Below are 21755 nucleotides of genomic sequence, written 5' to 3' on the forward strand. Positions count from 1 at the left end.
CTGGTGGGAACGCAGTGACTTCCTCCAAAGGTTCCTAGTTCCGGGGTATAGTTTCTTTGGTCGAAATGCAGCTGTGCAGCTGCATTACTTTATCAAAATCTGACAGCAATGATTCTATTACCGTTGCCTGTGACGCTTTACTTAACATTAAAAATGTAGGTGTAAGGATACATTTTGGTTTTGTTTAGTTTTTAAATGGGCTTAAGCATTGCCTTGGAGCCTCTGTTCAGGCCCTACTGGTTGTTTGAACATCATTAGCGAGGAGAAACTTGTTTAGGCTGTCAGGGTCTTGCAGTTGCAGTTATTTTTATTTTTTTTACTGTACATATGTAGCACATACCTATACCTATACATACATATATATACAGACGTGCTCAAATTTGTTGGTACCCCTCCACAAAAAACGAAGAATGCACAATTTTCTCTGAAATAACTTGAAACTGACAAAAGTAATTGGCATCCACCATTGTTTATTCCACATTTAATAGAAATCAGACTTTTCTTTTGATTGTTTATTCAACATAATATTGTAAATAATAAAACAAATGAAAATGGCATGGACAAAAATGATGGGACCGCTAACCTAATATTTTGTTGCACAACCTTTAGAGGCAATCACTGCAATCAAACGTTTTCTGTAGCTCTCAATGACACCTCTGCACCTGTTAACAGGTAGTTTGGCCCACTCTTCCTGAGCAAACTGCTCCAGCTGTCTCAGGTTTGATGGGTGCCTTCTTCAGACTGCAAGTTTCAGCTCTTTCCATAGATGTTCGATAGGATTCAGATCAGGACTCATAGAAGGCCACTTCAGAATAGTCCAACGTTTTGTTCTTATCCATTCTTGGGTGCTTTTAGCTGTGTGTTTTGGGTCATTATCCTGTTGGAGGACCCATGACCTGCGACTGAGACAGAGCTTTCTGACACTGGGCAGTACGTTTCGCTCCAGAATGTCTTGATAGTCTTGAGATTTCATTGTGCCCTGCACAGATTCAAGGCACCCTGTGCCAGGCGCAGCAAAGCAGCCCCAAAACATAACCGAGCCTCCTCCATGTTTCACTGTAGGTATGGTGTTCTTTTCTTTGAAAGCTTCATTTTTTCGTCTGTGAACATAGAGCTGATGTGACTTGCCAAAAAGCTCCAGTTTTGACTCATCTGTCCAAAGGACATTCTCCCAGAAGGATTGTGGCTTGCCAATATGCATTTTAGCAAATTCCAGTCTGGCTTTTTTATGTTTTTCTTTCAGAAGTGGAGTCCTCCTGGGTCTTCTTCCATGGAGCCCACTTTCGCTCAAAAAGCGACGGATGGTGCGATCAGAAACTGACGTACCTTCACCTTGGAGTTCAGCTTGTATCTCTTTGGCAGTTATCCTTGGTTCTTTTTCTACCATTCGCACTATCCTTCTGTTCAATCTGGGGTCGATTTTCCTCTTGCGGCCGCGCCCAGGGAGGTTGGCTACAGTTCCATGGACCTTAAACTTCTTAATAATATTTGCAACTGTTGTCACAGGAACATCAAGCTGCTTGGAGATGGTCTTGTAGCCTTTACCTTTACCATGCTTGTCTATTATTTTCTTTCTGATCTCCTCAGACAACTCTCTCCTTTGCTTTCTCTGGTCCATGTTCAGTGTGGTGCACACAATGATACCAAACAGCACAGTGACTACTTTTCTCCATTTAAATAGGCTGAATGACTGATTACAAGATTGGAGACATGTGTGATACTAATTAAAGAAACTAATTAGTTTGAAATATCACTATAATCCAATTATTTATTATCTTTTCTAAGGGGTACCAACAAATGTGTCCAGGCCATTTTAGAATATCTTTGTAGAATAAGCAATAATTCATTTCTTTTCACAGCTTCTTTGCTTTATTCTATGACATACCAAAGGCATGCAAGTATACATGATAAAATAGCTTTTAATTTCATCACTTCTCAGGAGGAATGAAGCATTATTTCAATGAGCTGTAAGGGTACCAACAAATTTGAGCACGTCTGTATATATATATACTTATATAATTCCTAGAATATGTCAGTTGTATTTTGCTCTCTTTCTGCCGTTCTAAAGATTTATGAAAATGTAAAGATATGAGCAAAACACTATTTATTTCTCCTTCTGACTGCAGTCATCTGTTATTCACCTGGGAGCATTGTGCTTACTACAGATTGTCTACTGCATACAGGAGATAATGCTTCTGAAGAATAACAGTTACGTACAAATGGAATAACAAGCATGCAGAGATCAATTATGGGTTTTGATTTAGGAGGATCCAAGCCATCTGGATGAGTGATGCCTTTTGGAAATGGATGGGATGATCTGCATTACAAAATTTAATCACAGACACTGTCTTGGCTGAATGTGGCAGAGAAATTATAAATAAGAAAAATAATCATAGTTGAGACTTTTTGTCAAAATTTGTGCCATTATCATGAAAGTTGGGAAGTTAGAATTTTACATGTTTTATCAGTGTTGTTGTTATGTGGTCTGTGTGTGTGTGTTTTGATGTTTTAATGAACTACTGAATGGACAATATCATGGACGCTTGGACACACTCTGTTCTCTTATAGATCAATTTCGACCACACAGTGTGGAAGATCCGTTGGCGCTGTGCCATAGATGGGGACCTCTAGTTGATAACATTAAACAGGGCCAATTAGGCAATACTATATTTGCTGCCCACATTAACTTTTACATAAATATAATGAGAAAACAATTCTGTTATGTATATCTTCAAATTCTTCATGCCATCACAAAATGTGCATACTAAAAAACTGCCAACACATTTTATTTTCTCCCTGCAATTTTAAGGTGAGACAAGGCTGGCATCGTTTTTTCATGCACTGATCAATTTTGAGATTTTGGGCTACTTAGCTTCGTTAACATGTCTTCTTTCTAACAAATGCAAAAAGAGAAATCCACATTTAGTTATTTATTTTACTGCAGTTTGTCTGGGTGCGTCTGTAGATTTCTCCTAAAAGTTAGAATTCCAACACTATATCTCCTCCCGCTGTCGCTATCTGCACCATATGATCCCTGGTGCCTTGGAAAGCTCTCTCTCTCCTGCACGATGTTGTCTTATCCAAATTTGTTTATTTCCTTTGAACCAGCAACCAATAGTGAAAGTACAGATGCGGATTTAAGCTAGGCATTAACACGCACAAATATGACAATCCTTAATATAATAAAAAGTTTATAAAATATCTTTAATAATTATTATAATGCATGAATTGAATTAGTTAAATGAGCAGAAACAAATTACTGCATGAGTTATTATTTTTCATTATTATTAGGACAATATTGGTGTTATCCCTCTGTTTGTTGTTCATGAAGCAGTATACTTAAATATAATTTGTTTAGTCTGGATTTCTCGTGCTGTTGAAGGTCAATGGTGAGCAATGTGTTGCTGTGAAACATGGTTTATGGTAAGTTAGTTATGTTACAAAAACAATCTACACAAATCATTTTTCAATAGGCCCAATTATTAAGTCAGCAAAGGCCGCTTAACACTACAGTTCCCAACCTCTAAATTAAAATGTGGGTATTTTATGTTTTTTGATTTAACTGCTGCTCTCTGTCATTAAAATATGTTCCATAAACACAAATGAGGGGGATTGGAAAATAAGAAGGCTTTTGGTATGAAAGAAAATCAGTCTGACAGTGATGGTGGTTGGTCTCTAGTCTTTAAGGGAAACACTCTTGGAGACTCAAGGGATCAGGGTATGTGTATATATAATCTGTCTCCCAGCGGTGTTCAGGAAAAACACATTCTCAGTTGTATCCTCTCAATGACTTTGCATTTCACAAGGGTATTCAATGATAAGTGTCTGCAGGATGGACGTTTTCAGTATCTGAATGTTGTCCCATTCGTCTTATGGGTCAGTCATTTCAATCCTGTGCTTCTGACAGTTTCAGTTATAGGATTTCTCTCATCCTTCACTTGTCCTCGCTTATTTGTTCCAGCCTCCCATTCTTTTACAAGTCTCCGCCTCTTTGCTCTCCTTGACAATTTTGCCATCTCTTTCTCTTTGTACTGTATGTGTGTTTCTGTATATATCTGTGTGTGTAGACTGTAACTTCAGTTAGTATGACGGCGAAGCTTAAGTTGCCCTTGACAATGATTAGCCCCAATTTCACCATTCAGCTACAGGCAGTCACTTTATGACTTTCCCCCCTCTCAAACTGATGGGGGTGAGCCAGGGTTTATCCCTTTTACCCTGCCTCTCTCTAGTTTTCAGTATCTCTCTCTTGACTTCATCCTCTCAGATGATGTCCCTTGTACCCCTGACACTGCTCAGAGGACATCATAGTAGGGAAAGGGGAAGTGGGAAATAAGTTAGACAGGCAGGCAGACACAGTATCTGAAAGCACAGAATAAGTCTGTCTCTTTTTGACAGATACTTCTTTAACATTCTGCAAAATCACTGCTGATGCTGTCGGTTGAAATCCCCAATCTCCCAAACGAAAATCTGGGGGTATGGTTTTGGAAAGAAGTAAGGTTACCATCTGTAAATGGCTTCTCATCTCTGTTCAATGCTACTGGCTCGAGGCTACATTAGCCGCTACTTGCGTAACACAGCAGAAACCCTAACCCTGTTGGTGGCATTGTGGGCAAGGAATGCATAAAAATGTTTTTTAAAACAAGATACCAAATACCCTAATTTTAAGGGTATCAAAGAAATTACAGTATTTTTGTATTTCAAACATACTAAAAATACTTTTCCTACCATGAAACCTAGGTACCATGAAATCACTTTGCAAACCTTCTGTCTATCTGTCAGTTTGATCTATCCATGACTCAGTTGATTAAATGTTCAGTGTGTAAGTTTTAGTGGCATTTAGTGTTGAAGGTTGTGAACTGCACCGTTTGTCTGTTTGGGCTACTGTCAAAACATGGTGGCGCAACATGGTGATGTCCATGTAAGATGAACAGAACATTTCTGTCAATAGATCCTCGTAAATATTACACACTGAACCTTTAAATGGACAATGTTTAAGAGCAGCAACTTATCTCTAATGAGTCATGAGATAAATCTGATATATACAGCCAGTTAACATCAAATATTCACATATGCCTGTGATCACCCAGATGAAGGTTAGTTTTAAAGTAACCAACAGATTAATGGTTAACAATTTGCTAAACTCTAAAACACAATTTTATTTTCATGCACACCCGATGAAAACTTAACATAGGCTGGAATTAGCAAGGTACTATTAAGTGTGAGGGTCAAATAGTCAAAAGAAAATTTGGGTCAAATAGTTAAAGTAATAATTGGAACATTACATAAATTGGTAAACGATCAAGCCTAGGCTAGTAAAACGCACATCAAAACTTAAGGATTTAGTGGCATCTAGCAGTGAGGTTGCGAATTGCAACCAACTGTCCAGTCTACCACTGCCCCCTAAACTTTTCAAAGAGTGTAGGACTTCTGAGACAGCAGAGAGTAGCCAGTCAAGAAATTAGGTTTCTTTGAGTAGATATATTAAGAAATGACATTTACTTAATTATTCAGTAAAACCATATGTTATTGCGACTTCTCCACTGACAGATAACATGGAAAATGTTAGCCAAGAGTGTGAAACACTGTCACTGTTTCTGCACCACAGTCCATTATAAACCACATAATAGATTAAATTTATACAAACATTGACAAAGAAAACAAATTACTTCTCTCTGTGATTATGGATCTAGCCAAAACTGCCCGCCAGCAATAATAATCTGTGGCCAGATTATGGTGCTTTGATAGCGGGAAAAAAATAATTAAATATATTGTGAGCATGTGAAACAGTCGCTTCTTTTTCTCCCAACATGGGATCAAACTCACAACCTTCTTGGTGAGAGTCTTGCCCTTTGCCAACTGAGCAAACCAAACACCTAAACATGCAGTGTAAATATTATGTCTTATATTCTCACCCACCATCTAATGGGTGGTCCCATGTAAAACTTAACAAAAGCTGACACCTGCTGTACATTATTACTTCTTCTTCTATGAACGTCTACACTGCCAGAAATCTACAAAAAAGAAGAAGATGCGCTCTGTAGCGTTGTTTGTCCATTTTGGGCTACTGTAGAAACATAACGGCACAACATTGCGACGTCTGTGTAAGGGGGACCTGCAGTGTATGTAGAGAGAAAAAAATAAAGTAAAAAGTGTAGCTTGAAATGATTGAAGTGTAGCCTCAACCAATTTTGTAATAAACACTCAACACCTCTTAACAAATGAACAGCTTTAATACCTCCTCTTCTCTTTCATTCCTTCTTTTATACCACTTTCCTACTTTCTCTTGTTCTGTGAAAAATGTGAGCTCTGGCTAGGATTGGTGATATGTGAGATATTCTGGTTTTGAACTGCCCATGGGAAGAATGTACATGTAAGAATCTGTACATTCTTGATTAAAAGCCATGTGAAGTCGCTTTAATCTTTCGTCTCCTTTCTCCCTGTGTGTATCTCTTTCGCAGACTCGACTCGCAATGAATCAACATCACATGAGACAATTGGAACACATGCAATTGGTCTGTGAGTTTCCTGGGCCGCTAAACCAGTACAGTAAATGCTAGAAAAGCTGCGCGGTTTAAAATAGAAATTCTCCGTCACAAGGTAGTAATTCTCAATAATAAATCGCCTGTAGGTCCGGGTCCGGAGAGGACAGCGGCTGAGTCCGGATCAGGACCTCAGTCCTCTAATTAGTGACCTCTGCTGTAGGCCTTTAATTTTATTTAGTGGTACAGTGGTGTTTATGTTGTTCTTGCATATGGTATCTTCATAATATTGACAATTTAATTACTACTTGTGTAAGCAATGTATTCTTTGTATAAAACATGTGTTTCCTTCACTTGAGGAACTTATCTGTGTACTTATTGTCTGCTGACCCCTCAGGGCTCAATAAAGCATCTCCATGTTCCATCCGTTCGCTCCACAGTCACCAGACCTCAACCCCACTGAATATCTGTGGGAATATTCGAAAAGGAATGCAGAGTAGGGCACAATGTCACCTACTTCCAAGAGGTCAAAACAACACCTATGGTAAACAGAGAAACTTGTTTGAGGCTTGTAGCGTTCATTGGGGTCGTATGATGACAACAATTGGTCACACACCTATGGAGCAACTAGGGGTTAAGTGTCTTGCTCAGCAACACAACGGTAAATGCGTCATGGTGGGACTTGAACCTGGGTCTCCCACACTAAAGGCATGTGTCTTATCCACTGCAGCACCAGCAGTTCATGTGAAGCATCTCAAGACAATACACCTTCTGGGACTCTGTTGAAAAGGGCTGCAATAATGTATATTCTCACTTGCACGCATCTTTGTGATTGATGCTAGCTGTGAGTACGGCAAGTCCTGCCCTACTGTGCTGTGACTGGCTAGTATTCGTTGACACTACTGATAAAAAAAACAAATATTAATGTTTGAAACCTTTATCTACGGCTGGAGTTCAAAAAGAGAGACAGCCAAATTTCATATTCATAAATGTAAATTTACAGATAAGAAGCCTTGCTTTTTGCCTTTATGAAAGAGTTCATACAAGACATTTTCATATAATTCAACAGTCTCTAAAGCAAAAAGCAATTAAAACTGTAACAGCTTTTATTGCATTTCATATTTTATATAGTGTAAGTACTCAAAACTTCACCCTGTTGGTCGCATTGTGGGCAAGGAATACATAAAAATGTTTTTTAAAACAAGATACCAAATACCCTAATTTTAAGGGTATCAAAGAAACAAAGCAGGAAGTAAGTACTTGCATTCACTCACAAACCTGTGCTTACAAGCTGTGCTATATACACTGAGGCCACATACAATTCTAAGTCGAGTCCACACAGAGTAACATTAAAATTATTTCCTCACCTCTGGTTCTCTTTGAAGATAATCTCCTGAGTTCATGGTAATAGGGATTTATCCACAAGCAGCTCCACTCTTATCCCCAGGTGATTTAACATGTCTCTTCCCTTTGTTGGCTGCCTTTAATCTGTAAGTGCATGAAGTCATTGAGTAAATAGAAAGGCTATGAATAAATTTTCATGTTATCTCCACCCATAAATTCCTTTCAAAAGATTGCCACAACGAATACTGTATTTGCAGCAAGTCATGCTCTGTATGCAAATAACCGCCTGGTTTCCAAGTGAGACTGATTTTGATATGAAGGATCATATTGGATTTTTAATTGAAAGCAGCATCTTCTTTTCTTTAGGATTTGATGAGTCTTTGTGTTCTAAATTTTAAAAAGAGAAGGAGGTGGAGTAAATGTCCTTTATGGTTTATGTCAACACTTACACAAAATTGATGACCGACCTAACCTGTGACAGAGGGGGTGCTGTGGTGTGATGCAGGTTATTGTGCATATTTTATCTAAATTTCAAACTTGTAGATAGAGATATGCATCATTGAACCTCAGAACCATGAAGACAGAGATGCAATATCATATATAAGCACAGATGAGAAGCAGGTTTCTGAGACAATCTGAATCTGGTTTGACCTCTAATTAAAAAATTGAGGAAGGTGAAGTGAAGCTAAACTGTGTTTATTATTGCAGCTTGGTTTTAGTGCATTATAACAGCCCTGGTCCAATTTCACAAGTCACTTTGTGTTTTGTCCTATCCAAGGCACCAGGATGTAAATTTGTTTGGACGATTTTTGCTTGTTTCTTAAATTGCCTGAAGGCGAAAACATACGTTTAAAGATTTTTCTCCCCTTCTTTTTTTCCCTGTCTGTCTGTTTTTCCATTTTTGCTCTAGATGGGAAATGCCTCTGAAACATTTCTGTTCATGTCCACAGTATCAAAAGACAGTGACTTCATCATGGGTACTATCTACACAATTTTTGGTAAGTGATGTGACCCCCCCCCCCCGGGATTACAACTTTTATTTGTGTGAATGTGTGTTCAAATCCAACAGCCCTAATATATCCTTTGTCTCGTAGGTGTTTTGTCGGTGCTGGGTAATGGGATCCTGCTTTTCGTGGCCTATAGAAAGAAGTCCACCCTGAAGCCGGCAGAGTTCTTTGTGGTTAACCTAGCAATCAGTGACCTGGGCATGACCATAACCCTGTTCCCACTCGCTATCGCCTCATCTTACACTCACGTGTAAGTGGCCATTCGGGTTTCCACCCCTCTTTCTCCTCCATCTATTGAGGCACTGTGTCATCTGAACATTCATTTTATGCAGGGCTGTAGCTACCATCGAGGACACTGATGTCATGTTCTCAGTGTGTCTGTAAAAATGTGTTTTAACAATCTGAGCATACAAATGGCAGTTTTTTTAAGGGTGATAACTTTTTAACTTCAAATTAATTCTATCTACATTTGACTGTTTTTCAATAAAACCAAATAATAAAAAACATTTATAATTAATTTTCTAGGGTGCAAAAAATCCTAGCAGCTAGTTGCTAACTGCCTGTCTGGCTTTTGGTGCGGATCGGGTTGATTACATTGACGCACCTTCACTAAAAACAGCTGCATGCTGCCGCTGAAAGTGACGCTATGTGAGTGTGAACCAAAAACATTATAGTTGCGGGTCAAAAGTGAACTAGCATTAGAGTGGGCTGACACTCACTCTAAATCTCTGTAGCTTATTCACAATTAGCGACCCCATTTTGCATGGTCACATTGTTTTCAAATTGTCATTTGATACATCATCCATCCATCGTCAACCACTTATCCTTATTGATACATTGTTATTATAAATAAATATAACTTTTTAAACTTTACAACTTTTTTAATGTTTAAAACTTAATATATACACTACTGACTACTGACTGGACGTCAATCAAACAAAACAGATGCAAATACAACATTTTCTAATGAGGTCTCTTTCAAGGAAACTGATTTTAAGCTGGGTTAGTGCAATAACAATAAAGTTTTAAAAATGTAATACTACCATTATTACTGAACGCAGAATGACCCATTTCTTCATGATTTGTTATTTTCTAGATTGATATTAATTTTATAAGTAAAAAACATTCACCTATTTAAAAAAAAAAAAATCTGTTTCTCTCTCGTTTCAGGTGGCTGTTTAATCAGACAACCTGTACTTTCTATGCCTTCTGTGGCGTTTTGTTTGGCCTGTGCAGTCTTTCCAACCTCACTGTGCTATCCTGCGTCTGCTGGCTTAAGGTCTGCTGCCCAAACTATGGTAAGACAACCAGTCTTTTATACTTTTATTCATTATTCATTGTAAAAAAAATATGTCATCGTCACAATAAAACAACACACTATTTTAAAACAGGACTGTACCAAAAGTGTTTTTGATGTTCATTTATTGATATTGATAAACAAGGATTCAATTCTTGCCCTCCTCTGAAGACAAAAACTCTTGAATCTCAAGAGGGAAATGTTAATGTGGTGAGGCCAGCAACTTAAGCGCTTGTTATAAAGTAAAAGTGGCTATGCTGCAATAATGTTAATGTTCAAGGCCATGTTTCAGCCTCTTTAATATAATAGCAGGACATGTAAATTATGAGATGTTTACAAGGCCTTTTAATGTACTACTTCCTTATTTTAATGTATTCCCCTCCAGGGTGTTACATTTGAAAAACTCACACACCATCCAGTTATTTGAATTGTATGATTCCCAGACTGCATGTTTTGGCTACATCCATGTATTATAATGAATTTCAATAAAGAATTTTTCTTTTACAGAAGACAGAGTAAAATGAACACTGAACAGATAAAATGGTCAATTTCTTTAGCCAATCGCATGATATCCATTAGTGGTCGACCTATATGGGTTTTTCAATGGCTGATATCCATTAGTTCCATATCCATTATTATGATGTCAATATTTAGAGAGCAGGGTGGCCAATGGCCAATATATAATGCCAATATAAAAACAAAGAAAATTCATGTATAATTTCCTTATTCCATGCACAGTACAGTTTATTAATATACATATACATTTCATATTTGCCGGCAGACGTGGCTAGTATTGTCATTATAACCATAATAACTCCGATTTGAATGTAAACAACTACGATACTTTGCATACAAATGAGCTGCTAAACTCTGATGTATTAATTTTAGTGCGTTTAAACTTATATTGATCAATTCCAGTAGCACTTACAGTCATTTTGACTTTTAGGTGAGACACTTAAGAGTACTGTTACTGACAGGTAGGATGAAAACCATTCTAGGGCAGTACCAGAGATCCCCACCCAGTGCCTCAGTCTGTCTAACATGATGTTGTGATCAATGGTGTCAAAAGCAGCGCTAAGGTCCAGGAGTACCAGGACTGAGCACATGCCTTCACCAGTAGACATTAAAAGGTCATTGGTGACTTTAAGTCACAAGATCGCTGACGTAATTGCTGACGTAATCTGCACTCTGCCCATGCGTTGGCGTCTGTAGCTACCTGTCGGAAGCTCCGTCTTAAACCGGACTCTTATCCAGTTTTAATCCATACTTTTTCGTTACATTTTTTATATCCATTTTATTTAACTTAAGGATTTTAGTCACCCAACATGGATTTTAAGATAGATGACTGTAAAAACGCCATCAATGCTACTGACCACAACAAAGCTCCGGTGACTATGCTAGCCGAGATAACTGTGCCCCATGAGGACTGCAAACACCTTAAGAAAGTGATCAGAAAGATTGCTGACTTTATGGAAGACATCCAACGACTTTCAGAGGAACTCAAAGAGAAAGATTCCCTGCTGACTGGCTTTATGGATGTGGCTTCAGTACAAGCCAAACAGATTGTTTCCCTTCGAGCAACCGCCAACATCCAGGACACCGTGCTATGGGACCCCTCTACCCTTTCATGGCTTTCCTCCTGCTCGACTCCGAAGCATCAGTCAACCTGGGCTGAAGTGGTGGTCCGTGGCTGCAAGAGAGGCTCGGACGGGGCTACCTCTCCTCCGCACATCGGCCTCTCCAACCGCTATGCAGCCCTGTCTGACGACACTCCGGTCCATCCAGCGGATGCACCTGCGGCTTTGAGTCTCCCTGATATGGATCTCTTTCGGCGGATAGTGCCTGCTGTGCACATCCCACACAGAAATAATAGTAATCTCTTAAGGATTAGACTGCACCAACTCCAGCACCCAGAACAAACACATTTAAAATGGTTCTCTTCAATGTGAGATCACTTTCAAGTAAGACTTTTATCTTAAATGATTTTATCTTGTCTGCAAATCTAGATTTTATGTTTTTAACTGAATCATGGTGGCAAATGAATGACTATAGCCAGCTAGCTGAATTGTGTCCGCCTCTATATGATTGTTTTAGTCAACCGAGGGTCAGTGGTCGTGGTGGTGGGCTAGTGAGCGTGTATAGGAAAAAATTGTTTCACAATTGTGTGAAAAAATGTCAACAAGTACGCTGTGATGAATTTAACTCCTTTGAAGTTCTCACTCTTAAACTGGCTGCAACCTATCATATTTGTTATAATTTATCGCCCCCCAAAACCCACCTGGAGGATTTTTATCAGAACTTCCTGAATTTTTATCTACTCTGATTTTAAATTATATATCTGACCACAGATGTATTGTTTTTAGCTGCGATTCGCCTGTTACTCATGCCGCCTCACCAAGCTCCGTGTGTTCTCGCATCTTTAATGAACAAAGTGTTTCAAAGTTTTGCGCATTCTTTCAGAGCCAAAGCCAACACCTGTCTGATTCCAACACCAACAATCTGGTCGATCACTTCAATCATATCTGCTTGTCGTCACTAAATATTACTGCTCCTCTAAAGGAGGGAGGAATCTAAACCAGGTTTCTTTAAAAGTGGGGTCACGCAAGCCGTTTTAAAATAATCAGGGACACTTTGCAGGTATTACATCAAGTGGGCTGGAGGACACTCTCATTTGTGATACTGTTTTTAAAAGCTCAGACAAGTCGATGGGATAAAACTGGTTGAGGGGCCTCTGAGTAAGAGGCCGTGGGGGTAATAGAGGCTCTGATTGACACCACCTTATTGGTAAAATAAGACAGAAACCTGGGATTGTGTTTACGTGTAGTAATGAGTTCAGAAAAATAATGTGTTCTCGCATCCTTAACCATGTTATTGTAGTTAATTAATAAATCCTTCAGACTGAGGTAATGGACTTGGAGACTGGATTTTTTTCTATCTGCGCTCTGCTTTCCTGCATTCCCTTTTTAGGCTGCGAATGCTGTCATTTATCCAGGGTTGCTTACTAGCTTTAGACGTATGCCTAACCTTTAGAGGAGCAGTAATATTTAGTGACAACTAGCAGATATGATTGAAGTGATCACAGGGGTTGGCTTTGGCTCTGAAAGAATGCACAAAACTTTGAAACACTTTGTTCATTTAAAGATGCGAGAACACACGGAGCTTGATGAGGCGGCATGAGTAACAGGCGAATCGCAGCTAAAAACAATACAACTGTGGTCAGATATGGTCATGTCCACTAATTCCACAGAGGAAATGCTGACACCCAGGGTAAAAACCAAGTCCAGTGTATGACCACGGTTATGTGTTTGCACTTTGACATGTTGTTTGAAGTTAAAAGAAGTGGCCATATTTAAAAAGTCAGTTGCATTAACATTGTTGGGGTCATCAACATGAATATTAAAATCGCCACAAAGAACAATTCTGTCATAATTTAAAACCAGAGTAGATAAAAATTCAGGAAGTTCTGATAAAAATCCTCCAGGTGGGTTTTGGGGGGCAATAAATTATAACAAATATGATAGGTTGCAGCCCTCCAAGTTTAAGAGTGAGAACTTCAAAGGAGTTAAATTCATCACAGCGTACTTGATGACATCTAAAATTTTTCCTATACATGCTCATTAGCCCACCACCACGACCACTGACCCTCGGTTGACTTAAACAATCATATTGAGGCGGACACAGTTCAGCTAGCTGGCTATAGTCATTCATTTGCAACCATGATTCAGTTAAAAACATAAAATCTAGATTTGCAGACAAGATAAAATCATTTAAGATAAAAGTCTTACTTGACAGTGATCTCACATTGAAGAGACTTTCCACACTGCTTTAAAAAGTTAAAAAGACGGTTAAAATTTGATTTTGCAGCTCAGACTGCTGAAGAGCTGTGTCAGGGAAGCAGTGAGTGGTAGCGTTAAAGAAACGGATGTTTCTGGTTATGGAGTCACCAATTATTAGTGTGGTTGGGGAGAAAAGGGGATGAGGAGATGCCGGTTGTGGGGTTCCAGAGCAGGACTGAGCAGAATCTGCTTCAACACTGCGTGCGGACTGAGGATGGAGTGTGTGAGCAGGGTTGAGACGTCGGGAAGCGGAGGTTTTTGACCGGGATGACGGCCGCCGATCAGGCCCAGCGGCAGACCGGCGGCCCAGCGCGGGAGATGTAGCCAGTGGAGGAGATACAACAGTGTCGGCAGGCACTATCCGCCGAAAGAGATCCTGATCAGGGAGACTCGAAGCCGCAGGTGAATCCACTGGATGGACCGGAGTGTCATTAGACAGGGCTGCATAACAGTTGGAGAGGCCAATGTGCGGAGGAGAGGCAGCCCCGTCCGAGCCTCTCTTGCAGCCACGGACCACCACTTCAGCCCAGGTTGACTGATGCTTCGGAGTCGAGCAGGAGGAAAGCCATGAAAGGGTAGAGGGGTCCCATAGTACGGTGTCCTGGATGTTAGCGGTTGCGCTAAGGGAAACAATCTGTTTGGCTTGTACTGAAGCGACATCCATAAAGCCAGTCAGCAGGGAATCTTTCTCTTTGAGTTCCTCTGAAAGTCTTCAGATGTCTTCCATAAGGTCAGCAATCTTTTTTTTTCGCTTTCTTAAGGAGTACGCAGTCCTCATGGGGCACAGTTATCTCAGCTAGCATAACTTTAGTCGCCGGAGCTTTGTTGTGGTCAGTAGCGTTGATGGCGTTTTTACAGTCATCTATCTTAAAATCCATGTCGGATGACTAAAATCCTTAACCCACATAAAACTTAAGTTAAATAAAAGGATATAAAAAATGTAACGTAAAAGTGTGGATTAAAACTGGATAAGAGTCAGGTTTAAGACGGAGCTTCCGACAGGTAGCTACAGACGCCAACCGTTGTTAGTGAAGCCAGATAGCAGAAAAATACATCCTGGGTATGTTGAAATTTCTTCAAAGTATTGAGTTTCAACAAGCAGACAGGCGGTAAGGAAAACAGGGGAGGGCAAGGCCTCACCTCTTGTGTTGGATTGGCTCCAACATTATCTGAATCCGCATGTATGCATAAATCATCCACCCGCCAACCACCCAACTAATTATTTTCTAAGCTTTAGAGACCCCCACCTGCATGGACATTTCTCACCTCAGCTTTCCAGATGGTATCTTTATTGTGTGTTGTATTGATGTATGCGTGTGAGATTACTTTAATGATTAGAGAGGCTGCAGTCAGTCATTTCAAATGTTTCCATTCTCGCAGTAATGTCACAGCAAATATCATGGGACATTTAAGCAGAAAAAACACAAAAAAGCTAGACAGCTGGACAGCAGATGGAGTGACCATGACAGAATTTCAGTCCAACTTCAGTTGCCATTATCACATTGGACTGACCCTGTAGAGGCTATTCCCACAGACTGCTTATTGATGTAGTTACACATTGGAGGAGTAAAAAAATCTTTGAGAGACAGATGCATTTACACTGTTTTGCTTTAAAGGTTCAGTGTGTAATATTTAGGAGGAGGAATTGCAATATAACAAACTTAACTTAATAACTATGTTTTCAGTGGTGTATAAAGACCTTACATAATGAACCGTTATGTTTATATTACCTTAGAATGAGCCACTTCCATCTACATACACCGTGGGTCCCCTTTCATGGATATCGCCATGTTGTACTGCCATGTTTTTACAGTAGCCCAAACGGTAAAACGGCTCTACAAAGTCGTGATGTTGGAATGATCAGAATCTGTTTTTCCTCTTTAAAACTTCAGAAAAAAGAATAAAGTGTACATGTGACATAAAGAAGTATACAGAACTTTGATTTGTGCAAAATCACATACAGACGTGCTCAAATTTGTTGGTACCCTTACAGCTCATTGAAATAATGCTTCATTCCTCCTGAGAAGTGATGAAATTAAAAGCTATTTTATCATGTATACTTGCATGCCTTTGGTATGTCATAGAATAAAGCAAAGAAGCTGTGAAAAGAAATGAATTATTGCTTATTCTACAAAGATATTCTAAAATGGCCTGGACACATTTGTTGGTACCCCTTAGAAAAGATAATAAATAATTGGATTATAGTGATATTTCAAACTAATTAGTTTCTTTAATTAGTATCACACATGTCTCCAATCTTGTAATCAGTCATTCAGCCTATTTAAATGGAGAAAAGTAGTCACTGTGCTGTTTGGTATCATTGTGTGCACCACACTGAACATGGACCAGAGAAAGCAAAGGAGAGAGTTGTCTGAGGAGATCAGAAAGAAAATAATAGACAAGCATGGTAAAGGTAAAGGCTACAAGACCATCTCCAAGCAGCTTGATGTTCCTGTGACAACAGTTGCAAATATTATTAAGAAGTTTAAGGTCCATGGAACTGTAGCCAACCTCCCTGGGCGCGGCCGCAAGAGGAAAATCGACCCCAGATTGAACAGAAGGATAGTGCGAATGGTAGAAAAAGAACCAAGGATAACTGCCAAAGAGATACAAGCTGAACTCCAAGGTGAAGGTACGTCAGTTTCTGATCGCACCATCCGTCGCTTTTTGAACGAAAGTGGGCTCCATGGAAGAAGACCCAGGAGGACTCCACTTCTGAAAGAAAAACATAAAAAAGCCAGACTGGAATTTGCTAAAATGCATATTGGCAAGCCACAATCCTTCTGGGAGAATGTCCTTTGGACAGATGAGTCAAAACTGGAGCTTTTTGGCAAGTCACATCAGCTCTATGTTCACAGACGAAAAAATGAAGCTTTCAAAGAAAAGAACACCATACCTACAGTGAAACATGGAGGAGGCTCGGTTATGTTTTGGGGCTGCTTTGCTGCGCCTGGCACAGGGTGCCTTGAATCTGTGCAGGGCACAATGAAATCTCAAGACTATCAAGACATTCTGGAGCGAAACGTACTGCCCAGTGTCAGAAAGCTCTGTCTCAGTCGCAGGTCATGGGTCCTCCAACAGTATAATGACCCAAAACACACAGCTAAAAGCACTCAAGAATGGATAAGAACAAAACGTTGGACTATTCTGAAGTGGCCTTCTATGAGTCCTGATCTGAATCCTATCGAACATCTATGGAAAGAGCTGAAACTTGCAGTCTGGAGAAGGCACCCATCAAACCTGAGACAGCTGGAGCAGTTTGCTCAGGAAGAGTGGGCCAAACTACCTGTTAACAGGTGCAGAGGTGTCATTGAGAGCTACAGAAAACGTTTGATTGCAGTGATTGCCTCTAAAGGTTGTGCAACAAAATATTAGGTTAGCGGTCCCATCATTTTTGTCCATGCCATTTTCATTTGTTTTATTATTTACAATATTATGTTGAATAAACAATCAAAAGAAAAGTCTGATTTCTATTAAATGTGGAATAAACAATGGTGGATGCCAATTACTTTTGTCAGTTTCAAGTTATTTCAGAGAAAATTGTGCATTCTTCGTTTTTTGTGGAGGGGTACCAACAAATTTGAGCACGTCTGTATTGCATGTACAGTATCTCACAAAAGTGAATACACCCCACACATTTCTGTGAATATTTGATTATATCTTTTCATGTGAAAACACTGAAGAAATGAGACTTTGCTACAATGTAAAGTACAGTCTGTACAGAGTGTACAGTTTGTCAGTTTAAATTTGCTGTCCCCTCAAAATAACACATCACACAGCCATTAATGTCTAAACCGCTGGTAACAAAAGTGAGTACACCCCTAAGTAAAAATGCCCAAATTGAGCCCAATTAGCCATTTTCCCTCCCCCTAGTCATGTGACTCATTAGTGTGACAAGATCTCAGTTATGAATGGGGAGCAGGTGTGTTAAATTTGGTGTTATCACTCTCACACTTCCTCATGCTGGTCACTCGAAGTTCAACATGGCACCTCATGGCAAAGAACTTTTGCTCTACATAAAGATGCCCTAGACTATAAGAAGATTACCAAGACCCTGAAACTGAGTTGCAGCATGGTGGCCAAGACCATTCAGCAGTCCAACAAGACAGGTTCCACCGCGTATTTTTCGTGTGTGTGTGTGTGTGTGTGTGTGTGTTTTTGGGGAAGGGGGCATGAGAGTCAGTGACAGTGGGGACCCGAGCCTTGTTGAGGAAGCCCACTGCAATCGCAAACAAAGTGTTCTTGTGGCGAGAGGTTTTGGTCCTGATGGACCGCAGCCTCCTGCCAGAGGGGAGTGTCTGAAACAGTGTGTGTCCGGGATGGAAGGGGTCAGAAGGGGTCAGTCCTGGAGGTGTACAGGTCCTGAAGAGATGGAATGTGACGACCAATCACCTTCTCTGCAGACCGAATGATACGCTGCAGCCAGTCCCTGGCTGTGGCAGCAGCATACCAGATGGTGATGGAGGAGGTGAGGATGGACTCGATGATGGCGGTGTAGAAGTGCACCATCATTGTCTTTGGCAGGCTGAACTTCTTCAGCTGCCGCAGGAAGTACATCTTCTGCTGGGCCTTCGTGGGGAAGTCAGTACAGGCCTTGCCATGGTCGACCAAAGAAGTTGAATGCACATGCTCAGCGTCATATTCAGAGGTTGTCTTTGCGAAATAGACGTATGAGTGTTGCCAGCATAGCCGCACAGGTTGAAGGGGTAGGGGGTCAGCCTGGCAGTGCTCACACCATACACCGCACACTGCAAATGATTACTGGAACCATGTCCTGTGGTCTGAGACCAAGATAAACGTATTTGGTTCTGATGGTGTCAAGCGTATGTAGCGGCAACCAGGTGAGGATTACAAAGAGGGAGTGTCATTGTCTGGGGCGGCATGAGTCCTGCTGGCACTGGGGAGCTACAGTTCATTGAGGGAACCATTAATGCCAACATGTACCGTGACACACTGTAGAAGAGCATGATCCCCTTCCTTCGGAGACTGAGCCGCAGGGCAGTATTCCAACATGATAACGGCCGCAAACACACCTCCAAGACAACCACTGCCTTGCTAAAGAAGCTGAGGGTAAAGGTGATGGACTGGCCAAGCATGTCTCCAGACCTAAACCCTATTGAGCATCTGTGGGACATCCTCAAACGGAAGGTGGAGGAGCGCAAGGTCTCTAAATTCCACCTGCTCCGTGATGTCGTCATGGAGGAGTGGAAGAGGGTCTCCAGTGGCAACATGTGAAGCTCTGGTGAACTCCATTCCGAAGAGGGTTAAGGCAGTGCTGGAAAATAATGGTGGCCACACAAAATATTGACACTTTGGACCCAATTTGGACATTTTCACTTAGGAGTGTACTCACTTTAGTTGCCAGCGGTTTAGACATTAATGGCTGTGTGATGTGTTATTTTGAGGGGACAGCAAATTTACACTGTTATACAAGCTGTACACTAAGCTGTACACATTGTAGCAAAGTGTCATTTTTTCTTGTCACATGAAAAGATATAATCAAATATTTACAAAAATGTGAGGAGTGTACTCACTTTTGTGAGATACTGTACATATTTTGCAAACATGCAATGTATAGTATGGTTATAAAGGTTAGTTTGCTATTCATGTAGAGTGAACTAGATGTCTCTGTGTTGTTTAAATGCTCTGATAATGCTAATCTAATACATCTTTGTAGCAGCATGTTGATTCCACATTCACACTGAATTCGGAAGAACAACTTCACAACTTGGGAAATGGGACCATCCGAGGAGCACGTGAATGCACCCTAAAATGCTGGTTTCAATTTGCAACCCTCACCACTAGATGCCATAAAACGTACACACTGAACCTTTAAGTCTTCACTCTTGCATGCAGCAAGGCGACAGGAAGGACATGTATTTGAAAATCTGTGTTGGGTTACCATGTCCTCCTCTTTGTGTGGTTTTTGCTCCGGATTTCACCCACATTCCAAAGATCTGCAAGTAAGGTAGCTTTGATAAATAAAAAATTATATGATAATGAAATCATCTTTTGTCACAAATAAGTGCCAAGCATTGTTATTGGAGGTGAAATCTTAATTAGTCGCATGTGCAAATTAGCAGCAATAAAGAGGTCTGGTACACGGTGCTTTGATATTGTCAAAGCAACACGAGGCATGTAACACAGCTCTAAAGAGGTCAAATCAAATGTGTCCAAAATGCAAATGCGCTAGTTCAAAAAAACTGCACAAAGCAGTCTCAAAAATCATAACAACTTATGTCAAACACAGACAAACAGCACCAGCAAAGAACAGAGGTCAAAAGTTGAGACTAACCAACAGGGACACGATAGGCTGCACAATGCTGTGTATAGGAAGGTGACTTTTTCATGGAGTGTTTATGTCATCTAGTAATGTTATTTACAAACACTCATGCATTTATGTGTTTAAGTTTTTGAAGACTTCATGGTAATTAGCACTCACATCCAGTGAAGATTTGAACAAGTTGATGTTATCATGCAAATAAATTCTGATGTTAATCAAGGGTATTAAAAGGGCCAGCTAATTATTAGGATGGCTTTTTTTTATTATTTATGTAATCTTTCAAACTGGGATCTAGCCATCTCTGTCTCTTCTCTTTCTATCTGCAAGTCTTACTCCTACAAATTTTCCAACTAATGGTACTTTTGCACATTAAAACCAAGATGTTTTTTAACAAACAGCACAAGAATCTACGACATATTCATCGTAAGATCAGAGTGGTTTATGCACTATGCAGTGGCGGTGAAATACCATCACTACAGCTTTAAAAGACAGCTTTAGATGAAATACTCTGACAGAAGGGAAAGTAAGGAGAGTTTGTTACATTATTCTGTAAAATGTACTACTACTGTTGCTTATGGTCACATTTCATCTGTAGTGGAAGTTGGACTGAGAAACTTCTGTCAGACAGTTTCATTTCACATTAACTCTCTAGTCCTTCTATGCTTCTGCATGTGAACTAATTGCTAATGAGCATAATGAATCTTTTTTCCCACTGAAGATTTATTTATGTGATTACCTGGATCTAAATCTCTTTTAGCAGCATAGACAGATGAGTTAGTGTCCATATCTTATTTTAAATACACTGTTCGAATACATTATTAAACCTTTAATTTCAAGAAGAAATTCCAATTCTTTATTCATTTTAGCAGGACGTTCAGTTTCAGCTTTTTTCTCATCAGTCACTCCTAATTTGCTTATTAATCCAGTATTACATTTTTTGTCTTTCTGTGAAGAATTTGTCACAACACCACCTAGCCATAATTCATAACTCATAATTAATTTAGAAACATCAAAATATGCAATACATACAAATTGGCATCAGTTGACAGTCTCTGTACATAATTTAATGACTTCATTCTGAAACTTTATCATTAACTCTCTTCACATCTGTGATAAATGGATGCACAGTTGTACATCGTAGTAGAGCATCCTGGAGTGCAGAATCTAGGGATGTTCCCATTTATATGCTTCACACACACTCCATACTGCAGGGGTACATAGAATGAAGCCAATCTGATATATTCTGTATCAATGAGATTTATTAAGTCTGATAAATAATGTAAAATATGCATGAACAAAGTATAATTACTATAATAGGAAAAAACAACAGAAGAAGGCAGATTTGGTTGACGAAGAAATCAGCACAACTAAGAAATGTGATGTTGGCAGCTGGACATTGTATGGATTTGATGGACGATGAACATTGATTACATGGACAATTGAACTAATTCAGGCTTCATTTCACTTCACAGGGCTTTGAACAATTAATGCACCAGCTTGCAGCTTCCG

At 39.8% G+C, this 21755-nt stretch overlaps 1 protein-coding gene across 1 annotated transcript in view; it reads left to right on the plus strand.

Moving 5' to 3' along the window:
• The window catches only part of opn7b (opsin 7, group member b), a 77188-nt gene that overhangs the window by 40878 nt on the left and 14555 nt on the right, over nt 1-21755 (plus strand). The window contains exons 2-4 of the mRNA XM_038721859.1: nt 8734-8821; nt 8918-9080; nt 10001-10128. Coding sequence (XP_038577787.1) covers nt 8734-8821; nt 8918-9080; nt 10001-10128 — 379 coding nt within the window. The remainder of the gene's footprint in view (nt 1-8733; nt 8822-8917; nt 9081-10000; nt 10129-21755) is intronic.

Source organism: Micropterus salmoides, unplaced genomic scaffold, assembly GCF_014851395.1.
Source record: "Micropterus salmoides isolate LMB-PRFRI ecotype aquatic unplaced genomic scaffold, ASM1485139v1 Ms_hic_scaffold_16, whole genome shotgun sequence".
Taxonomy (NCBI): domain Eukaryota; kingdom Metazoa; phylum Chordata; class Actinopteri; order Centrarchiformes; family Centrarchidae; genus Micropterus; species Micropterus salmoides.